The sequence below is a fragment of the Drosophila sulfurigaster genome, chromosome 2R (assembly GCF_023558435.1).
Source record: "Drosophila sulfurigaster albostrigata strain 15112-1811.04 chromosome 2R, ASM2355843v2, whole genome shotgun sequence".
NCBI classification, from domain to species: Eukaryota; Metazoa; Arthropoda; class Insecta; order Diptera; family Drosophilidae; genus Drosophila; species Drosophila sulfurigaster.
The window spans coordinates 28,767,522-28,788,636 of NC_084882.1; the positions used below are offsets into that span (position 1 = coordinate 28,767,522).

Below are 21,115 nucleotides of genomic sequence, written 5' to 3' on the forward strand. Positions count from 1 at the left end.
TTGACGATTAATTTAATAGAATGTCCAAGTTTGGTGTGTGACTTCCCCTCTCTCTCTCACTTGCTTGCCACTCTCTTAGAGCCTTTGCGGCATGCTCAATTGTGCGAAGTTATTTCGCATGCCGCAAAAGTGGCACCAAAATGCTGTCGTCTCGCCTGTCTCCTAAAACTCGGGGAAAAACGTTTCGAATGTCGCCTGTCGCCTGTGTCGACTCTGTCTTCGTCGTCGGCTCGTTGTCGACTAGTTGGGATTCTAAACAACTTGCCACATGGCTTGCAAGTTTCCGCGCTGTGGTGGCTTCTCGGACATCTCGGCCTGTCGCATTGTGGATGCCGCCGAGAGCCCTACTTGGAGTTTATCTCATATTTCACATGCCGCCGCAATTACTGCCGCCACGGCGGCTACTTACTGCCCAGCTGCAACACACAGACAGACACAAACAGCACTGTCGACTGTGCACTGTGGACTGTGCAACACCACCACACTTTCTTGGCTATGTCAACTGCCTACACAAGTAGCCGCTGCCTTGAAATGTTTCATAAATACTCGTTGCAGCAGCTCGCTCCGACGTTGCACTCGTATTTTTCGCGGCTGCTGCAACATTTTGCTTATAAATCAAAAAATGGCCACAGCAGCGTCGTCCACTTGCAGCTCGTTGACAGCCGCTTATAAATCTTGTCGCGCACTCTCGACTCGCGACTTGAGTTCGAGTTGCAGTTGCAGTTGCAGTTGGTTGACTCCTTGCTGTTGCTGCTGCTTCCAACTTGTGTTTTGTGTAACTAAAATAAACAAGTAAGCGTTACAGTTGTGAGATACCCGCTAAAAATATTGCGGTATCATTTTCAAAATATACCGAAAATAAAAAAAATACTAAAAATATACCAAATGGTATATTTGGTATATCGATATAGTACACCATTCAAAGTATACCATAGACGGCACAATGTGCCAGATTGTCGGCCAAAGCAACTCAGACCCCTAGTAAGTAGGCGTTTTTCCCATACAAAAGTATTTCCTTAATAACTTCCACAATTTTTATCTGATCGCAACCAAATTTTCAGGAATCATAACTATTACAGTAGTTGTATATACCAAAATTCGTAGGTCTAGCTTTAAAATTACACTTGTTATTCGATTTTTGATTTGCGGGGCGGAAGTGGGCGTGGCAAAAATTTGAAACAAACTTGATCTGCGTGCAAACATAACAAATGCTGTCGAAAAAATTATAGCTCTATCTCTTATAGCTCTGAGATCTAGGTGTTCATACGGACGGACGGACGGACGGACAGACGGACAGACGGACAGACGGACAGACGGACAGACGGACATGGCTATATCGTCTCGGCTGTTGACGCTGATCAAGAATATATATACTTTATAGGGTCGGAGATGCCTCCTTCTACCTGTTACATACATTTCCTGCCGGCACAAAGTTATAATACCCTTCTACCCTATGGGTAGCGGGTATAAAAATAAAGAGTGAGAGAGTCGAACTCTTTGCCTGCAATCTTCTTCCCTCATTCAATTTGTTGCTCAGCATTTATTTATGTTGCAACATTCTCATTGGCAGCGGCAACAGCAGCGGCAGCAGCTAAACAAATCGCGCTCGACTTGACATAACTCGCTGTCAATGTGTCGTCTGCATGTCTCATACCAGTTGTTGTTGTTGTAGCAATTACACATCTCACAATTGTGCCACGCTAATGATGGGAGTCCCCACGTCCAGCAACAACAGCAACAACAACCTCTGACAACTGCCTTTGGATTTTGTGACATTTTGCCAATTGTACAATTGCGTGGATTGGCAGTGGCAGTGAAAGGCGGGCCTAGTCAGTCGTCCTGCCTATTACAGCTCAGCTCGTTTCGCCTTGCCTCTTCTCTCCCATTCATTTCCATTCCATGCAACGTTGCCTTGCCCCCTTCGTTCGCCTTTGGGGTGATTGTGCTGTCCAGGCGCACATTGATATGCCCCGTCGCTGCTAAATGTCAATTAATGTCATCAACTATTTTTGCAACGTTTTCGCTTTTAATTGGCATCCCATCGCCGCTGCTGTTGCTGCTGTGGCTGCTGCCTCACAAAACTTCTTCTATGCCAGCCCACTTTACTTTATATTATTTGTGGGCGTGGGTGGCAGCATCAACAGCAGCAGCAGCAGCATGCTCTTGACTCTGCCACAGCAGCCACAGAAGCAGAAGTTGAGGCTCTGCCACAGTTAAATGAATTCTTGGACTCTATACTCTCTGTTTTTTTTCTGTTCCTTTGCTATTCTATTTTGTTGATGTTGTTGTTTTGTAGATCAACGACCAGTGAAAGTTGTTTGCATTGGCTCGTGGCAAATGCTGCTGCTGACACATTTAGCCAACCATTGAAGCCTTTACAAATGCGCCGTGGCCCGTGCTAGTTTTAGCCCCGTTTACCATTTTAGCCATAGCCATAGCCATCCCAGCTATCCAGCTAATTAGAACACAGATAGAGAAAGAGAGAGCAACATCATCATCATCATCAGCCAAGTGAACGACGTCCATAGATCAAACATTGCACAAGTGCATCATCATCATCATCATCATCATCATCATCATCATCATCATCATCATCATCATCATCATCAACATCATCATCAGCAGAAGCAGAAGCAGCAGCAAAAGCAACAGAGGAAGGGAATGAGGAATGGAATTAGGATGCAGCTTGTTTGCTGTAATTAACATGCAGCTGCAGCGGCGATTAGAAAGAAGTTGCCCAAAAGAAAAAGGGCATTGAGGCTAATCGACTAGGATGATGCTCTTTAAGCGGGTTAATGGTGAGCTGAAAAGTTCAGCTTTTAATTATGGATTTCTAGGTGTAAGAGGCTTTGGCTAGGAATGAAAATATATTTTTGTCTAAATATTTTCATATGAGAAAAGTATTGAAGAAAATGCAAAGTTTTGTTTAAGGAAATGCTACAAACTTTTGTACTTTTATTTTTAAAAAGAATTTAATTTGCCATTACATCAATAAATATATTTGGCCTATTATAAACTTTTTTTTTGGTTAGAAAATATTCCATTAAAGTATGCAAAACACAATTTGGTAATAAAATATCCATTTAATTAGATAAATATTTTGCAGGAGTTGGTAACTTTAATTTAATATATGTATTTTTGGGACACTTTCTGAATATAACAAACCATTTTAAAGTGATTAAAGATGACTTTACTTTATTAAAAATATTACATGAAAATAATGTAAAGCCTTCTTTTGATATTTTAGATAAAAGTCATATTAAAATGTATATAGGAAATGGCTTTATAACTATTTTGCAAAGCTGTCAGGCGAGGCTTTCTCTGCTTCAAAAGGCTAATACTCTGCAGGAGATAGAGATAGTGATAGAGAGAGGGAGAGGGAGAGAGTATGTGAGTAAGAGAGATAGTGAGAGTAGTCAAACTTGATTCAACTGCCATGCAAATAGACACGGAAAATGGTGCAAACGAGATCCGAGTCCCCAGGCTGTCAAAAAGTTCAAGCTGCCTGCATTGAGTTGCATTTGGCCATAATTTTGTTTTCCCTTTTTTTTTTTGTCTTTTTTAGGAGGGGAAAAAACTCTTTACTTTAGTTTAGTTTACTTTTTTTGGGGTCTGCTGCTGTTGCTGCTTTGATTCGTCCAGGTCATGTTGTCATATTTTGCATGCGCTGCACGACAACCGCAACGAGACGAAGATGGAGTTGAAGTCGTAGTTGGAGTTGCTGTTGAAATAATAAGAGAGTAGGGGAGAGCGGGAGAGTTGAAAGTCGACGATGTTGTTGGCTTACACTAAACGACATAAGCATAAATCTCACTTACCTACAACTTGATTTACTCACTGCTGCATGCTTCATGCTACACACAGCCACACAGCCTGCCACATGCATAGCTCATGGCCCGATGCCCCATGCCCCATACGAAATGCCCCATGCCACATACATAGCTCATGCCTCATAACGAATGTGCGCCTGTCAGCATTTCAACTTTGCGCCATTTATGTTGGTCAACCGCTTTTGCTTCGCTGTTCTCCAGATTTGGCCAGCTCTGTGGCATGGTGTGGGTGCTCTTTCCACGTTGATTTTTGCATGTGCAGACACATTGCTCTGTCGTCTATCTATCCAGTCAGTCAGTCTGTCCTCTGGGATTCGTAGGCGTAGAGCGTCTCTCTCTCTATCTTTTTTTTTCATTTTTAGGGTAGGTGTAGCCATCGCATTTGTGTATTTATTTCCTGTTTGATGGTGGTCCTCGTCGCTTCTTATGATTCATTTGGCAATTTAAGGCGTATGACATTTGATATAAATGTTGAGTGCAGATGGAGATGGAGATGGCGAAAGAGATGGAGATGCTGCTGCTGAGAGAGTGATTGAGTTGGTCGTGGCATGCCATAACTAAATTTGCATAATGTGCTTGTCCCGTTTTCTGTCCCGTTGTACTTAATGATGCTTGGGTCTTTGCGGTCTAGACCAAGTCATAAAGCCAGCCAATAACAATAGCGTAGCTTCAGCTAATCATGCCTCGAGAGAAAGAGCTAGAGAGAGAGACTTCTCCAACAAAACAGTTGCAACCACACCTTGCCACTAAATACCTGTGGCCATTAGAAGCACACAAATCATCCGACTCGGCAGCAGCCAAAGCAGCAGCTGAACAGTTTATCACTTTGGCAGAGAGTAAAAACCAATTTGGAGCGCTTTCTGCCACCTCCACAACACTCACACTCACACACTTACACCCACACACAAACAGCTTTGCTTCAACGACAACTGCAAATTTAGTTGTTAAAGTCAAACAATTTCCAACAATATTTCTGTGCATAAATTGCTGTCGCAGTTTTGTGTTGCAGTTGCAATTGCAACTCTCTTTTTTCTCTCTCTCTCTTGACTTGTACCTGCAGTTTTTGCACTTTTGCAGTTTTGCAGTTTACAACTTGCTTGTTGCATTGACATTGTGGCAAGCCACCGCATTGCATCCCCCATTATGCTGACTCTTTTGGTTCATAAATTTTGCAGCACGGCGACATTTCGGCATTTCTTTATGCGCAGCAAGCAGCCGCAAAATATATATAAACTCTATATTGTGTATACATCTGTTGTATACATATGTTTTTGTTTTTGTGTGTGGTTCTTAATTACCTCCTCCCTCCCCTGCTACCGAAAATTGCATGTTTCGAGTTCAACTAATCCACAAGTGATGATGATGCATCATCGTCTGAGATTGAGATTCTGTTTCAATCTAATTACTTGCAAATAAGCCTCAATGTGTGTTGGCTGTGTTGTGGAGACTTACATTTTCATTAGCCGGAGTGACTGACTCTCTGTGAGTATGTGTGTGTGCTCCAGTTAGTTGCATGCAACGCAGAGGCTGAGTCAAGTCATTGCCATTGCCTGCTTAATTAATTTCCGAGTGCCACGTGTGAGTGTCCAATATCCGTATGCAATCAAAACTGCAACCACAATGTGCTTAAGCGCCAGTCGAAGAGACAGACGGACAGATGGACAGACGGATGGATGGATGGATGGATGGATGGATAAATGAATGGATGGAGCAGCAGCAGCAGCACTTCCTTATCTCTCTCGGCGTGTCTCTCTGTGTGTTGTGAAGCTGGTCAGCGCTTTGAAGCGCGCACATCAACGGGTTTTGCACAAGGCATATCAGTTTTCATAATTGGCACTGGCAGCAAGCTCTCGCATCCTTTTGCTTGTTGTTGTTGTTCTTGCTGGGCAAACACTTCATGTTCATGCTGCCCACTCGAGTGGACATTTGAGCCTTGCTCTTTATATTTAAGCCATTGCCATTGCAATGTAGTATACACATACATATGTATATATATATTTATATATGTGTTTCTGTTTCTCTCTTGCTGTTTGTTGTATCTCCGACTGATACTCGCATGTTGCAGCATCATCACCTCATTTAGATATGCGATATGCAAACCTCGCCAGCTTCTTCTTGCCACAGTGTCTGCTGTGACTCCCAGACTCGAGACCCGACGAGACTCAGACTCAAGCTCAGACTCGGAGACTCAGCCTCAGACATAAGCAGCAGCAGCATCTCTCGTTGGCTGCTGAACTTGACCCTGGGGCTAAGGCAGGCGTTGAACATGCGCCTTAAATGCCACAGAGACTTCACAGACACACAGACAGACACGAGTCTTGGCTCTATGGAGCGAGCGGCGTTGTCCAGCCAACGCATTGCACTCAATGAAATGAATTGGTTGACATTAGTTGTTGTTACTTCTACAGCCCCTCTCATGTTGTTGTTGTTGCTTTTGTTGTTTATATGCCTAGACGGCATCTGAAATTGTATATGCAACTGCAGCATGTTGTTTGCTGTGTCCAAGGTGTGAGGATTGGAGACAACAGCTGCAGCTGAGCTGCCCTTAATGGCAGTATAGATGTCGGATTGTTATGCAAAATAAGATAGAAATGTTTCTTGCGCTGCCAAATTGAGTGGAAGTAATGAAAATGAAGCCCAACGCAAATGAAGCGAAATAATACATGCAATTAGAGAGAAATGCCAGGTTTGCAATCAATATTAAAACAATTTAAATAAAATGGTAAATCTGAAAGCATTTAAGAATGCAAAGGAGAATAAATTGCAATTGAAATTTCATTTTCAAATATAGAAATTAAATGGTAATTTGAAAAGCTGCTAAACATACAGCGTATACAAAATTTTAAATGAAAATAAGTATTAAATAAATTTAGATAAATCAAAACAATTAAAATAAATAGATAAATCCGATAAGAGTTAAGAATGTGAAGTATACAAAACTTTAAATAAAACGAAACATTTAAATTTGATTGGTAACAAAACAACTTAAATAAAGTGATAAATTTAAAATTGACTAAAAATAAAGCGTCTAAAGAATCTGAGATTAAACTGCAATCAAAACAATTTTAATATAATGTTAACAATTTCATGCGTATCTAAGTATTTGAAAATATAAATTAATGCTATTCAATCAAATTGATAAAACTAAAAGAGCATATAATGCATAATATATAAGATTTCAAAGAATTAGTCAAAACATTATTTAAAGCAATTTAAGCAGCTGCTAGCAATGCATAAATCTCAATTTAAATCTAGTTATTTTCGAAAATATTAAAGCTATAAATACATACAAATGTGCGAGAATTATTTACTAAGAGTTAAATTTGAAGAAAAAATGAAATAATTTCACTGCAACAAAATGCAAAAATATTTCTAACTCAACAACTTGCATTTAATTGCTTTTAATTCGATTATTTAGAGCAGCAATTTATTATTTCGCTTGAATGCGGAAACTTGTTCAATGCAAAAACTGCAAAATATGTTTTTGCAAAATTCCTCGCATATAAAATTGAAAATTTTCTTAAAGAGCGACAAAAGAATTCCCATTAACGAGCTTGAGCTGCAGTTGTCTGACCCTGTCAAGCCAATGTCTGATCTGCCGCTCAAAACAATTTATATCAATTTTCAGCAGTGGGTCGACACAGTTTCCGCCTCTTTTTTGCCCCTGCCAACTCTTTCACTCCTCTCTTCACATTTTGTCTCTCATCAAACATTCTCAGCACTCAACGCTAACTAATTTCGCATGCTTGGGCCACTTGAGTTCTCTCCTTTTTTTTTGGGGTGGGCATAAAATGCATATGGAAAAACTTCACACCAAAAAACATTGCTGCAGCTGAAAAGCAAACTCAGACTCTGACTCGAAGTCGAGCACAAGTGCGCGACGACGAAGCTGCTCAACCCAATTCCATATGCATGTACATACATATATATAGAGTACTATATAGAGGAAGTTATGTATGTATTTATGTCGTTTGGGGATTCGCATCCGCAGAGAGTGCTCGGCACTTGTCTTAAATGACATAATTTACGGCATAGCGCAGAGCGCCGGTTGCCGCCCACCCAACTGACGTCGCTAAAAATTATAAATAATAATTCCACTTGTACGAAATTACCAACATGCCCCACGCACACACACATGAACAAGAAGGGAGACAGACGGATGGAAGGAGGGCGGACAGACAGACAGACAGACAGACTGTGTGGCAGACACGAATATAACCATTCGTATTCATTGCCCCCTTTTTTGCTGTAGCCAGCCTATTTCTCTGCTGTCTGTCTGTCTGGCTCTGTCTCTGACTCTCTGTTGCTGTCTCTTATTGCCAAATAAATTCGTGCAGCAACGAAAATGAAATGTGTAAAATATGTTGCATGGACTCGCCTTGTAGTCTGAGCAGAGACTGAGACACAGTTTGCTGTTGGCTGTGGCCAGTTTTGTGCTCTGGCATTTTTATATGGGTTTTCACTTTTTTTTTCCTTTGCTGTCTTGCTTGCCTGGCTTGTTGCATGAATTTGTAGCTGATGTTGCATAGTTGTTGCCCCAGCAGCAGCAGCAGCAACAGCGACCCCAGCTCGGCCTTAATTAACTGCTTATGAATCTGCATATGCAATCGTCTCTGTTGTAGCTGCTTGCCACACCCTCAACTCCCTGTTCGTGTCTTGTTGTGTAGGTGCTGCACACACAACATAACAAAATGAAAAAAAAAAAACAAGTACAGGATGCTCATTTAAATATTTAATGAAGTGCTGTGTTGCAGTTGCCGCTGTTGCTGCTGCTGTCTCTGGCTAATCATGCCGCAAGCAGCGGCATGTAATTGTTTTTTGAGTTTTGGGTTTTCATTTTCAGTTGTGGGGCATGCCTCATTGACCCATTTCACTACAATTGCTTGGCCCTAAATACCAAAGAAGTCTGAGTGGACTATGTGTGTGCGAGTTGTGGCTTCAGTTTGCCGAGCACGTCTTTAATTAGAAAATAATTGCAAAAACCAAAAAAATACCCAACACACACACACGCAGCGAGAGAGCAGACAGCGAGCGAAGGACAACGGCGCCACAGACGTCGCTCAATTGATGGACATGCGGCTGACTGGCGGGCAACGCAATGGCAACGCAGCTTGTTGCAAGCCTTGACACATGCCAAAACAGGCAACGGTCAACTAGCAGAAAGGCAGCTTTTTTTATACCCGCTATCCATATGGTAGAGGGGTATTATAACTTTGTGCTTTCAGCAAACGTTTGTTAACCAGGTCTTTGGTATAATTAAGTGGTATAAATTTAGTGGTATATTTTTAGTATGTTTATATTAAAAATTAAATATTACTTATTTGTGCCTCTAGCAAATTTATGTAACGGACATATTTTGGTATATTTCCAATATACCAAATATTGCTTATATTATATTTCAGTACCTTTGTTGTATATTTTTTAATATGTTTTATCGATATACCAAATATTGCTTTTGGTATATTTCAGTATTTTTGTGGTATATTTTAATATGATTATATCAATATACCAAATATAGCCATTGGCATATTTCAGTATTTTTGTGGTATGTCATGTAATATGGTGATATTGATATATCAATTACAGTCTTCGGTATATTTCAGTATTTTTGTGGTATATTTTATAATGTGGTTATATCGAAATACCAAATATATATATATTCGGTAGATGTCAGTATTTTTGTGGTATATTTGTTGTAATATGCTTATAATGAAAATGGATAGCGGGTATCTCACAGTCGAACACATTCAACTGTATCTTTATTACTTGGTCTCTCTGCAGTCTCAGTCATTGTTGTTGGCCAAGGCTTTGCCGCATTACATGGCAACATTTGCAACACCTTTCAGTCCGACGAGAGCTCTCAGTCATTCAGTCAAGTCCAAGTCAAGTCAGTTTTGTGGCGTCCATCGTTTTGTGGTTATTGGGCAATGTTTTGCCCCACCTTCATCATGATGATGATGGTGATGATGATCATTCAGTGTCTTGCGACCGCCTACACAGTTTGCTGATTTTTGCAAAATTTATATTACTTGCGAGACAAGTTTTGCGACTCTTGGGTCTTTGTTTCGTTGTGTGTATGTGTGTGTGTGTGTGTGTGCCCCATGTTGTTATCATGTGACATATGTGCATCAACGCCCCATGTTTGTTTTGGCTGTGGCGCTGTCAGCAGCATGCCAAAGACACTTCAAGCTGTTGTGTTGCGGCATGCCACAACGTGCTTTCAGCTTCTTTTTTTTGTTGTTGTTTGTTGCTGCTTTTGGGTAGATTTATGCTGACGCGATGTCGTTTGATTGGCAAATGGCAATGCGTAGACAACACAACACGTCGTATGCGTAATTTGACAAGTTCTCTTTAAGTGGAAACTCAATTTAAAAATGGCCAAAGCGACAACCAAGTGCCAACTTCCGCGTGCAACTAATTGGCTGAGCATTGCAAAAGGTGCACGCAATTAACCTCCAGCAGAACAACAGCATCAGTTGAGCTGCTGCTCATTGCATGTGCGCCTCTTTTGTCCACTTCCAGTTCCATTGGCAACCACAATCCCACAGCGAGGCCCAGTTCAAAGTCTCTGTGGCTCATCCTGGCACGGGTGCTTGAACTCCAACTCGAACTCGCATGCTGACTTTTATCCTGGCTTTTGTCTGTCTCTCTTTTTTTTTTGTTTTTTTGGCAATAAACTAATGAGCGACAAAATGCAAAAAGCAGACACAAATACACATACACACATATAGAGGCAGAGACAGACATTCACACTTGCCACATGCAACGACTGTGCGACGACTCCAACTGAGTCGACTGGCTTAATTAGAAGCTTAAGTTAGTTAGACGCCCCAGACAAGTTGCCACTCGCACAGTGGCACTATGCAGTTTGCACTATTAACCCTTTATTGCGCCTGCTTCAGCTCACATTACTCCCTCCCCCGTCTCCCCTTTTGCTTCCCTCCGAAATTCTTCCCCTGCATCTCCACTGTGTATGTGTGTGTGTGTGTGTGTGTTCATGTGCTTTTTGCGGGTGTCCTCAGTCCTGGCATGGTCGTATCCATTTAGCAATTTAGCCGCACACCCACTCACTGCCTTCGCTTTGCTCCTCTTCCTCTTGCTCCGCCTCCTCCTCCTCTCTCGAAATGCCTTTGCCATGAGGCCATGCGATACGTCCATCAGTCGTTTGCTCGTTTGCCTGCGCGCTCATTTAATTAACAGTCGCGCGCCACGCCAGCCAACCAGACTCAGAGCCAGAGCAAGAGCAGAGTCAGCCCAGGTCGAGACCAAGAAGAAGCTGAAAGAGATCTGCAGCTTCAGACTGATGCGGGAAGCTCTGACTGCAACTCCAACTCCAACTCTGACTCTGCTGCTGGTGCCTTTGACTCTGTCGGAGGCAGAGACAAGAAGGCGTGCTGCATCTTTGGGCGGGCGCGGCAAGCAATTTTTTTTTTTGTTGCTGCCGATACACTAACTGAGTGTGTTATGAATATGTCGCTAAATATGTAAAGCTGATGTTTAACAAAGATGCCTTTAAAAAATTAAAAGAAGAGTCAAAAGGAATATCATATTTAAGTTTAAGTAATGCCCATTTAATTCATTCAGTTTAAAGCAGTGAAAAGCACTCTTAAATTATTATAAAAATAAATGCAGTAAATTCTTTAATAAACAAATGTGAATTTCAATGGACTTTTGCTTGAGCAGTCTGGAAGATATTTCCAAGAAATAATAAAATGAAAATTGTAAAAAAATTGTTTCCCAAATAAAATATTTCAACATAAAAATTATGTGTTGTTGGAAATTAAATTTTCTTTCCTTCAAGAATTGTATATTAAATACCTAACATAGCTTTTTTGCTAAGGTAATCTGTTTAAGTGTAAAAATTAAATTGGCCTGATGAACTCTTTTAATTCTTCTTTTTAAACTTGAAATTATCTCTACATTTATTTTTCTTTGATTCAATTAATATTCAAATTTGTATTCAATATAATAATTAAAATAATATATCATATGCAACTTTTTTAAACAAGCCACTCTGAGCCATAAAATCGAACTAAAAATGCAAATTACAATTACCATATTTAAAGACTCAATCAGTATTATTTCTTTGACAATAAACACTGCATTATTTCTTAAAAGTTTACAAAAAATAAATTAAAAAAACTTGTTCTTTAGAGTATTTGTGTTGCGCTCTAAATCACATATCAATTTTTTTTATTTGCTGGGCATATTTTGCATTCGCTTTTTGGCTTTGTTTCGCTGGGCTCATCTCCGGCAAACTTGCATGTTTTTAATTATGAATTATCGTTGTGCTCTTTGGGCGCTGTGCACCGACTGACTGACTGACTGACTGCCTGACTGGTTGGCTGACAGGCTGACTGAGTGACTAACTGACTCCAGCATAGCTTGTTGCATTTAAATGACATAATTATGGCGCATAAAGAAACTCCCACACTGCAACATCAGCAACATCGTCGTCGTCGTCGTCGACATCAGACAACAGCAGCAGCAGCAGCCGCACCGTTTTTGCGGCACAGCTCAAAGGCAGTTGAGTTGAGTTGCACTTCCTTTTGGTTGGGGCACAACACAACAATGGCCAGGCAGAGTAAAAAAAACAAAAATTTATGAAATTGGCGAACTTGTGCAGACAACTTGAAATTTTGTGCAGCGCGCGCTCCGCACAAATTGTATTTTCTATTTATATTGTATAACAATTTTTATTTGCACGTCAGCCACTTGAGTGCTTCGCTTCTTCTATCCCCCCACACACACGCACTCTCTTTTTATATAAATAAAAATTTGGACAATTGAGAGCGTATTTGAGCGTTAAGGCGCGCATATTACGTGTGCAAATATCAACATTTTATTTCAATTTTAAGCCAATTTTTGTGATTTATTTTCGGCCACTTGACAGCGGCCACTTGTGAAAACCATTTTCATTATGAGTGGCAGCCGCAAAACTCTCGCACATCACACAAAAACGAGAATAATAATAATAATAATAAAACAAGAGAGAGAGAGGAGAGAATTGCAAGTAAAGGCGCAAATTTCATATCGATTTACATAGTCAATGGCCTAAACAAACAAAATGATGAGCGTCAATGAAGCGAGTGGCGAAATGTTTGAAAGGGAAGTTTTGTGCGAAGGGTGTGCGAATTTGCCAGCTGTGTATTGCGGTACAGTGAAGCATGCTATGCACAAGCTACACAAAAATATTATTTTTGCCCAAAACTTGAGATAAAATATTCGTCAAATGAAAACCACAAATCAATTTGCAATCAAGTGGCAAGAGCAGAAAAAGATGGCTAAATGTAATACAGTTGGTCGCATTTAGTTGGCAACTACTTTACATCAATTTAAATAGATAGATTTCGAGTGCAACGCAGAGGCAGCTTTGTGTGTTGCATTTTAGTGCAATTTTAGTTGAAGTATTTGACTTAATTGAAAATGCTTTCACTTTGCCATCCACAAATGAAGCGCCAGCGGTTAAATAAAGCTGTCAAAAAATCCAAATAAAATGAAATAAAACATGAAATCGATAAACGAGTTGAGCAAAAAACTAGCTCTGAGCAAAAATTGTGTTCGCTTAATATGTGGGAAAAACGAATGAATTGGCCGCAAGCAAAAGATATTTAATTGGACGAAGAAGAGTTTAAAACACGAGTACTTTATTAATTTAACAATTTAATTCGCTTTGAGCAAGTTCACTTCATGATTGCGATGTGTGTTGTAGACATTTTTTTAATTGCAGTCATTAAATAATGCATAAATTTAATGCCACAGATATGACAGTAGTCGAGAGAGTGTTTTTTATACATGCCCGGCATTAATCTCGATTGTGCACACAACATTTAGTCGGTTCATTATTCATCTTTAGCTAAGCTGGGAATTTATTTTACTCTTTTTTAGTATTTGTTGAATTTACTGATTAGAGCCACTCATCTAACTATGTTGCAAACGTTTTTAATTGCAATGAAAGCAGCAAAAAAACGCTAATTAACTATCGATTGGTTTTTTTTATTTATATGTTGTGGTCCGTTTTTTTTTCCACCTCGTTATTACCAAATATTACTGAACAATTATAATTACTGAAAATAGTTTTGTAATTAAGCATGCATGACCACAAAATTTGCATTAAAATTGCGAGCGTTATTAGCAGCAAACAAAAAAAAGTAACCATTACTCATTTAGGTGCTGAACACTGTAAGCTGATTAATGAAAATGTGAAAATCGCTCGTAGGCTTAGTGCATTGATATTTTTTTTTGTTTCTGTTTCTCGCCTTCTCGATAGCTTCATAATTTAAGCATTAAATGAATAATTGAAATGGCAAAATTATTGCGGTGTTCAGCTGGAAAAAAAACAAAAACACTAAAATAATTGATGCACAACCGAAAAATAAGTCAGCTGCTGGTGCCAGCTTTTGAATTGATTATGATAATGCCCGTTTCTCGGTTTCTCGATTTCCTTTAGCAATAAATAATTAATTTTATTGATTTTGTTTTTGGGGCGTTAATTACTCGTGTTACGGATTTCAGCTAGAAGATAAATGGTTTTCGCAGCACAAACAACATTTTCTTCACATAGCACTTATGACACTCGATGAGCCGCAGCAGCTGTTGAGCCAATTGATGATTAGCTGCTTATATAGGGTATCTAGACCATCCATCAATGGGGACAAGGGCTAACTAACTAGCCTGCTGTACACTACTTTCCACTGCTCCCCTTCATGACACCCCCTTGGCTTTGCTAATGAGCTTTAACGATGGCAGCCGAAAAGTAGGCAACACTTTGTGTGAATTTTAATTTGCCTTCAGCAAACACACACGACTCGACACGCACACTGACGCAGCAGGCTAGCTGTGGCGCAAACCGTTAAGTTGTCTACAGCACAACACCTACGCGGCTTGATTTATGAGCCACACACAACACAAATACACACTCGCACACACACACAATCACACATGGCCTGTCAAATCTGCAGTGGAATAAAGTTTCTCATACCCGCTGGCTTTTTATATGCGCAGTCATAAACTAACATTTAATGTGCACCAGTAGCAGCAGAAACAGCAGCAGCGGCTGCCACGCCCTCTTATCTGGGCGTCTCATTGGCAGTAATGCATAAAAACGCACTAAAATGTTCCCACGCAATTAATTCAACGTTTGCTCGCTCGCTCTGTACTTTTTGTTTACTTAATTGGTAAACATTTTGTTACATTTTTTATGTGCGCCAAGGTGAAGCACTTCACAGAAATCGCTACACACACACATACACTCACACATAGTCACAATCGCACGCACACACACGCATAGAAATAGCCCAATTTAATATGCCATTTTTATTGTTGTGCTTCCGCTGCCTTTTGCCTTTTGTTAATTAAAACACAAACACGTGCAAAGCGAATAAAAAATTTAACACAATTTTCGCCTTTGCTGCGACGAAGAGACGAGAAAGCGCGTCACTTGCCAACGTGGCAATGAAATCAGTAGCAACATTTTCACGACACCATTTGATATTTCTCTTCTTTTTTCCTTTGGGGAATACCCTGCACCTTTGAGAGAAAGGTATGCTTAATGTTGAAGTTGTCATAAACAAAAATGAGAATTAAATCTGATAATATTTTTCCTATAACTCTGCTAATCTAACTTCACTTTGCAACCAACTTTAAACATTCCAAATTCGAAATAATAGAGTACCTTCAAGTCGTATATACTCTCAGCTAGCCAAACGCCGCTTCTTACTTGTTGTCGCATATAAATGCAATGCGAGTTTAATCCTTTTAACGCCGCGTTTTCATTACATTACTGTAAATTTGGTTACCAAAAAATTGTAAAGGCCGCGCTGCAATTTGGCTTTTACTTTTGTTTGGCCAACCGAAAGAGAAAAACGGGTAAAAAGGGTTTGGATATGGTTGCTTCAAAAAAAAAAAAAAAAAAAATATGCAAAAAATGTGAAATAGGCGAAAGGGAAGTTCACATAGCTGGTGTTTACATCTATGTGGATTTTATGTTGCTTTTGTTTGCCTCCCTCTTGCTTCAGCATAACTGAAATTGTGCGCCATTTTTTTTTTTTTTTTGCGAGTCTGTGCCTTTATTTTTGTACTTTTCTACGCTCGCTCACTCCCTTTTTTTTTGCTGCTGTCGCCGCTGCTGCTGCTGCTGCTGTGTTTACTGTGTTTGTTTTGTTGCAGGACGTTATGCAGAAAACAATTTCATATACTGTGCCCTTTTTGGTATACCCTGTAAGCATAAAAAGCTTGAAGAGGGTGTAATCAAGGCAAGTTGAAAGAATTAGGAAACATTTTAAGTGTTGAAGTTGCAGTTAACAGATAGTTAAAGACTTTTTTGTATTTGAGCAGAACTAAAGCTTTTATTTAAAATAGTTTTTTACCAATTATCAAGTGCCTTTAAGTCGAGCTCACTCTTTTAGCGCACTTTTACTATTTGCTCGCCCTGCTGTTGTTGTTGGTAATAGCGTAAAATTTTGTGGCTGACTCGAATATGCGTGTGTATGAACATAAGCGTTGTAAAATATATTTCAGCATAGGGGTGACTCAGTAAAGCAAAAAAGAAAATATATTCAACACAAAAAGCATAGCAATGTATAAAAAATATATATTTGCATACTAAAGCTTTGCAAAGAATTTGCTAATTACTTTGTCAAAGCTTGAAAATAACTGAATTTCTTTTTCAATCATTACATCACCGAAAATATTGCATGCAACATAACTGACACACCCCAATGTAAAGTTGAGCATACGCAAAAAAGGGGTTAATATGCGTTTACATCCTTTTTTGTGAGCCAGTTGCGCTCCTGACTGTTTGCGTAACTTGGCCGCAATTCAATGCCAAAAATATGTACAAATTTGGTTTCTCACCAGAAGAAAAGAATGTTTCGTCATGCGCTGCAAAGAAAAACAACAACAACAACAGTAAAATATCTGACATAAAATCAACTTGTAAAAGATGCAAAAGAAACGCAAAGTTACAAAGAGAAGCCGCAGCACACACACGGAACACACAGGGAAAAAATCAAGTATACGCAGCATCAGACAAATGTGGTGTGTGGTGGCAAGGCTATTTGTTGCATGATAGCAGCGCATATTTGTTGAAATTCCATAAACGCAAACGCAACACCGACAGCAGCAGCAGCAGCACGTGTTTGGTTGCTGCAAATTGCATTTAAATGAAAGAAAGAAAAGGAGCAAGGCCTTTAAAGCGAGGCGGTTGCTGTTATTAAAAATTAAAGTTAAATGAGTTTGCTGTGTGTGGCAGTGGCAGTTGTTGCACTCACGGTGGTCGCCGCATGTCACGTCGAGTGCGGTTTATGCTGCTGTTGCAAATTCACCTTGAATGCACAGTCAGTCAGTCAGCGAAGCCAAGAGCCAGCTGATGCTGTGGCCAAAAAACCGCAGTCGAAAAAAACGCAAAGAGAGAAGGAAGTAGAAAGAAAATGAAAATAACAACGAGAAATCTTGATGCAATTATTCATATTATATATATATGTGTATGTGTACTCACAGCTAAGGTGAAGGTGCATGCAACGACAGGCGGCAACAGCTGGGGTGCAAGTGTAGAAGAAGGCGAGGCAAGGAGTCGAGCAGAGCAGATTGCAATTGACTGACAGTTTGCCTGCGTTTCGACTCCGCTTTAAATGCGAAATTCATTTGTCATGCTTATAATTGTCTCACTCGGCCAAATTGCAGTTTGGGGCAACAACAACAACACAAAAAACACGAAGATTGGGGCCGGCAATTTTAATGAAATCGTTGTCAGTCGTCGAGACAGACAAGAGAAGTAGAGGGAGGATGAGGATGATTCAAGTTGGCTGCCAGCACGTAGTGCTCTTGGTACCTTTAGCATCTCCCTGTGTGGCTGCTGGACTGACTTTGGCTCTGACTTTGGCTTTGGCTGCCCCGCAACGAATTGCTGTCAGTAATTATGCTTAATTTTTGGGCTGTTTGGTTTTCGTTTCGTTTTTGCAAACGCGCGCGCTTTTCGCAGTTGATACATTTATTTTTATTTGCTCTCAACTCTGAAGATCAGCAAAAGTTCTTCGTTCTTTGTATTAAGTTGTTTGGCAGCTGCTGTTGCTGTGGCTGTTGTTGTTGTGGCTGCTGCTGCTGCTGTTGCTGCTTTGTGTGCAGTTTTAAAATTGAATAATGAACGCCCATTTGCTTTTATGACATTTCGATAATGATGATTGTTCTGCCTTTTGTTGTGGCATTATCTTTATAAGGCAAACAAATTGTTGTTGCTTTCTTATTGTTGTTGTTGTTGATGCCGAGTAATTCAATGCGCTTGGGAGAAATCGTATAAATCTTGCACTTTAATTCCCAGGTCCCAGGTCTTGAAGTGAAGTCGCCATCGTTGTTGTTGCGGTTGCCGCAGATCAAAAGTGAACTAAAGTAAAACAAACTGAAATCGATCATGATTGAAATCGAGCAGAGGCCACAACAACAACAACACGAAGCACAGCCTTCGGACTGTGAGTGTGAGTGTGAGTGCCCCATTGCGGCAATGCCGAGTGTTTTGTGAAACATCAACATTTTGACAGGCACACAAATCCTCTTGAAATGAGATTTATAAAACACTGAGCAGACGCAGCATAAAAAATACACCAACAACAGCAACAAAATCAGAGAAATAAAGGAGAGAATGAGAAGAAAAAAAAGCGCAAAGTCATTGTCAGCGTTGCGCTTGGCTGCGAAATCAGAAAAGCAAACAAAACAAAAGGTTCCACAGAATGCGGCATAGCTCAGCACTCTGCTGTGGCAACTTTAATGTGTAACATGTAGCCAGAGAGCTGTTGCTGCCTCATGTTGTCGCTGTCGTCGTCACCGTCACCGTCGTCGTCGACGATGTTGCTCGTATTTATTTTCATTTTGAAGACATTGTAGTGTCATTTCAGCAACGACTTGTCCAGCCGACCGCAGCATGAAAAGCAAATAAAAACGAAGAAGACAACAGCAACAAAAAAAAAAAAGCTACATGAGATGATGAGCGGCGGCGACGGCGGCCAAAACCGAAAACCAAAAACCAAACCAATCCAAAACGAAGCGAAACGTTCCAACGAACTGATCCCAATCCGTGTAACAATTCAGCTCGCTGCAGCTTTTAATTAAGCCAAAGAGCAACTGGTTGCCAATGGAAGAATGGACACTGCAGCGAATGAAATGAGCAAAAAATACAACAACAACAAAACGGAAAAACAAAAATAATTTATCTGCGCGTAAGCCGCAAGTGTATCTGTATCTCTGCCTGTATCTGTATCTGTATCTCTAGCTGTATCTGTATCTGTAACTTGCAATATGTATCTGCTCGCTCGCCTTGTATTTGCTTTAAAGTCTCTCACGACTCGCTGCTGCTGTGGCTGCCCCGCTGAGCGTCAACACCCCAGCCACACAGTCACAGTCGCCGCTCGGTTATGGGACCCACTACTCAGCAGTGCCACACAGCACAGAGTTGCCTCTGCTGTAGCAGCAGTCGAGGCAGCAGCAGCATCACGTTCATGCGTGTCCACATTTTTTTGTGCCTTGGCTGCGTTTTGTTCGTTTTTATGGCAATAATTGCAACTTGATGACTTAATTGCGGATGCAACTTGTTTTCCAACCTCCCGAGCCAAAACTCTCGGCGAGGAGTGGCCGCGCGGCGTATGGCCTGGAAATTGAATTTTTCCACCTGGTATACGCGAGGCGCGCTCTTAAGCAGGATATGCTTTCATTATTATAGATACGATAGCAATGCGATGTGGCAGCGGCAGCTATGTCGGCAGTCGACGATGTAATTTTCCCCATTGCATAAGCAAATAAAATTTCATTAATTTATGATTGCCAACGGCTGCAGTCTGCACACTCCTCTCGTCTTTGCAGTCTACAACTTTACAACTTTAGTTGTTGCCATCAGGTCCATTAGTTGGAGTTCAGTTTGGAGTTTCAAGTTATTTTTATAAACGCAGCAACGTGACATTTATGCGAGTGTTCATGTAAATGATTATTACGTGCCGACTAACTCCCCTCTGTCTCTGCCTCTCCCTCCCCCCTTCTTGAGAGTTGTTTGCAAAGTAGATTTCATGATTTATTGCCAGCTGTGCACTGAGAGTGCAGTGTTGTGTTCTTTAGTGTTGTGTCTAGCCTGTCAGTCACACACTGTCTGTCTGTCTGTCCGTCCGTCTGGCATTGCCAAAGTAATTTTATGTTTAATTAAAAAGAATTCCGCCTTGATGGGCATTTTTTGTTGTTGTTGTGCTGTGTCTTATTTATATTTAATAATAGTTAACATGATTTCTCAAGTTGCCTGTGCACGACTTTGATGTTTGTTCGCTCGCTGCGTGGGCAATATTCAAATCAGTTTGACATGAGTTGCAGTTTCCAAAAGATTGAATTGTCTCTTGTTAGACATGCGATACTGCCTCAAGGGGGGAAACTCAGGTAGAGAAGAGGGAAAGAAAGAGAGAGAGAGTTGTTCAGGCGCGAAGATGATCAGCGCTCTGACACATTGAATTATCATAAGCCCATAAGCCCATAAGCAGGAAATTGCGATTATAAATTTACATAATTTGTGGTATTAGAAAAGTTGTACCGCATTGATTACAATTATGAACTGAAATTGAGTTGAAACTTTAAACTAAACTGAGTTTAATTGCCCTCTTTGTAATGCCATTAAATTGCAATAAAATAAACAGAGAACCTCATTTGATTTACCATTTAATTAACATTTTTCTTGTATACCTTATTCTCATTTCAGGTAAGTTGTCTGGCTCACAAACAAGTTCATATCCGCCATAAAAATCGAAACGTTTTGTCTCTGACGTGGGTTCAACATTTAAACGTATGTATTTGTATTTATGTATTTGTGTCTGTATCAAGCAGTAAGTGGCATTAACTGTTCAAATGTTCAACTGCAACTGCAACAACAAGCAAACAAAAAAAAAAAAAATTGATAAGGGCCCGCCCCGGCTTCGTATGCAGTTTAAAAACTCATTTAGTGTCCAATCAAGCGGCCATAAAATAAAGTCAATAAATCAAGCATAAAAGTAACAAATGCACAGCCAACACTCACGATAACGCACACACACATGCCACACTCTCACACACACACTCAGACTGAGAATGATATACAATATGCAGCGCTGCATTTCAATAAAATTCGATACGTTTTGGGGCATGGCCTGGGCCATTGGGATCGGGATTGGAATCGAAGAGCAGCAGCAACCGCAGCAGAAGCATGGGCATGGGGTCTCCCTCTTAGTCTCGGATCGCTTCAGTTGAGTTTGGGGCACCTCCTTATCAAGGTGTGATGATCACTT

The 21,115-nt window shown here is 40.4% G+C and overlaps 1 protein-coding gene across 8 annotated transcripts in view; it reads left to right on the top strand.

Annotated features, from left to right (window-relative positions):
* Nucleotides 1–21,115, top strand: part of LOC133836000 (sterile alpha motif domain-containing protein 5) — a 167,076-nt gene that overhangs the window by 53,101 nt on the left and 92,860 nt on the right. Inside the window, exon 3 of one of the 8 annotated variants that reach the window (XM_062266239.1) lies at nt 20,554–20,769. The exons of the other annotated variants lie outside the window; for them this stretch is intronic. Coding sequence (XP_062122223.1) covers nt 20,554–20,691 — 138 coding nt within the window. The 3' untranslated portion in view covers nt 20,692–20,769. Of the gene's footprint in view, nt 1–20,553; nt 20,770–21,115 lie in introns of those variants that run through there. 8 annotated transcript variants of the gene reach the window in all.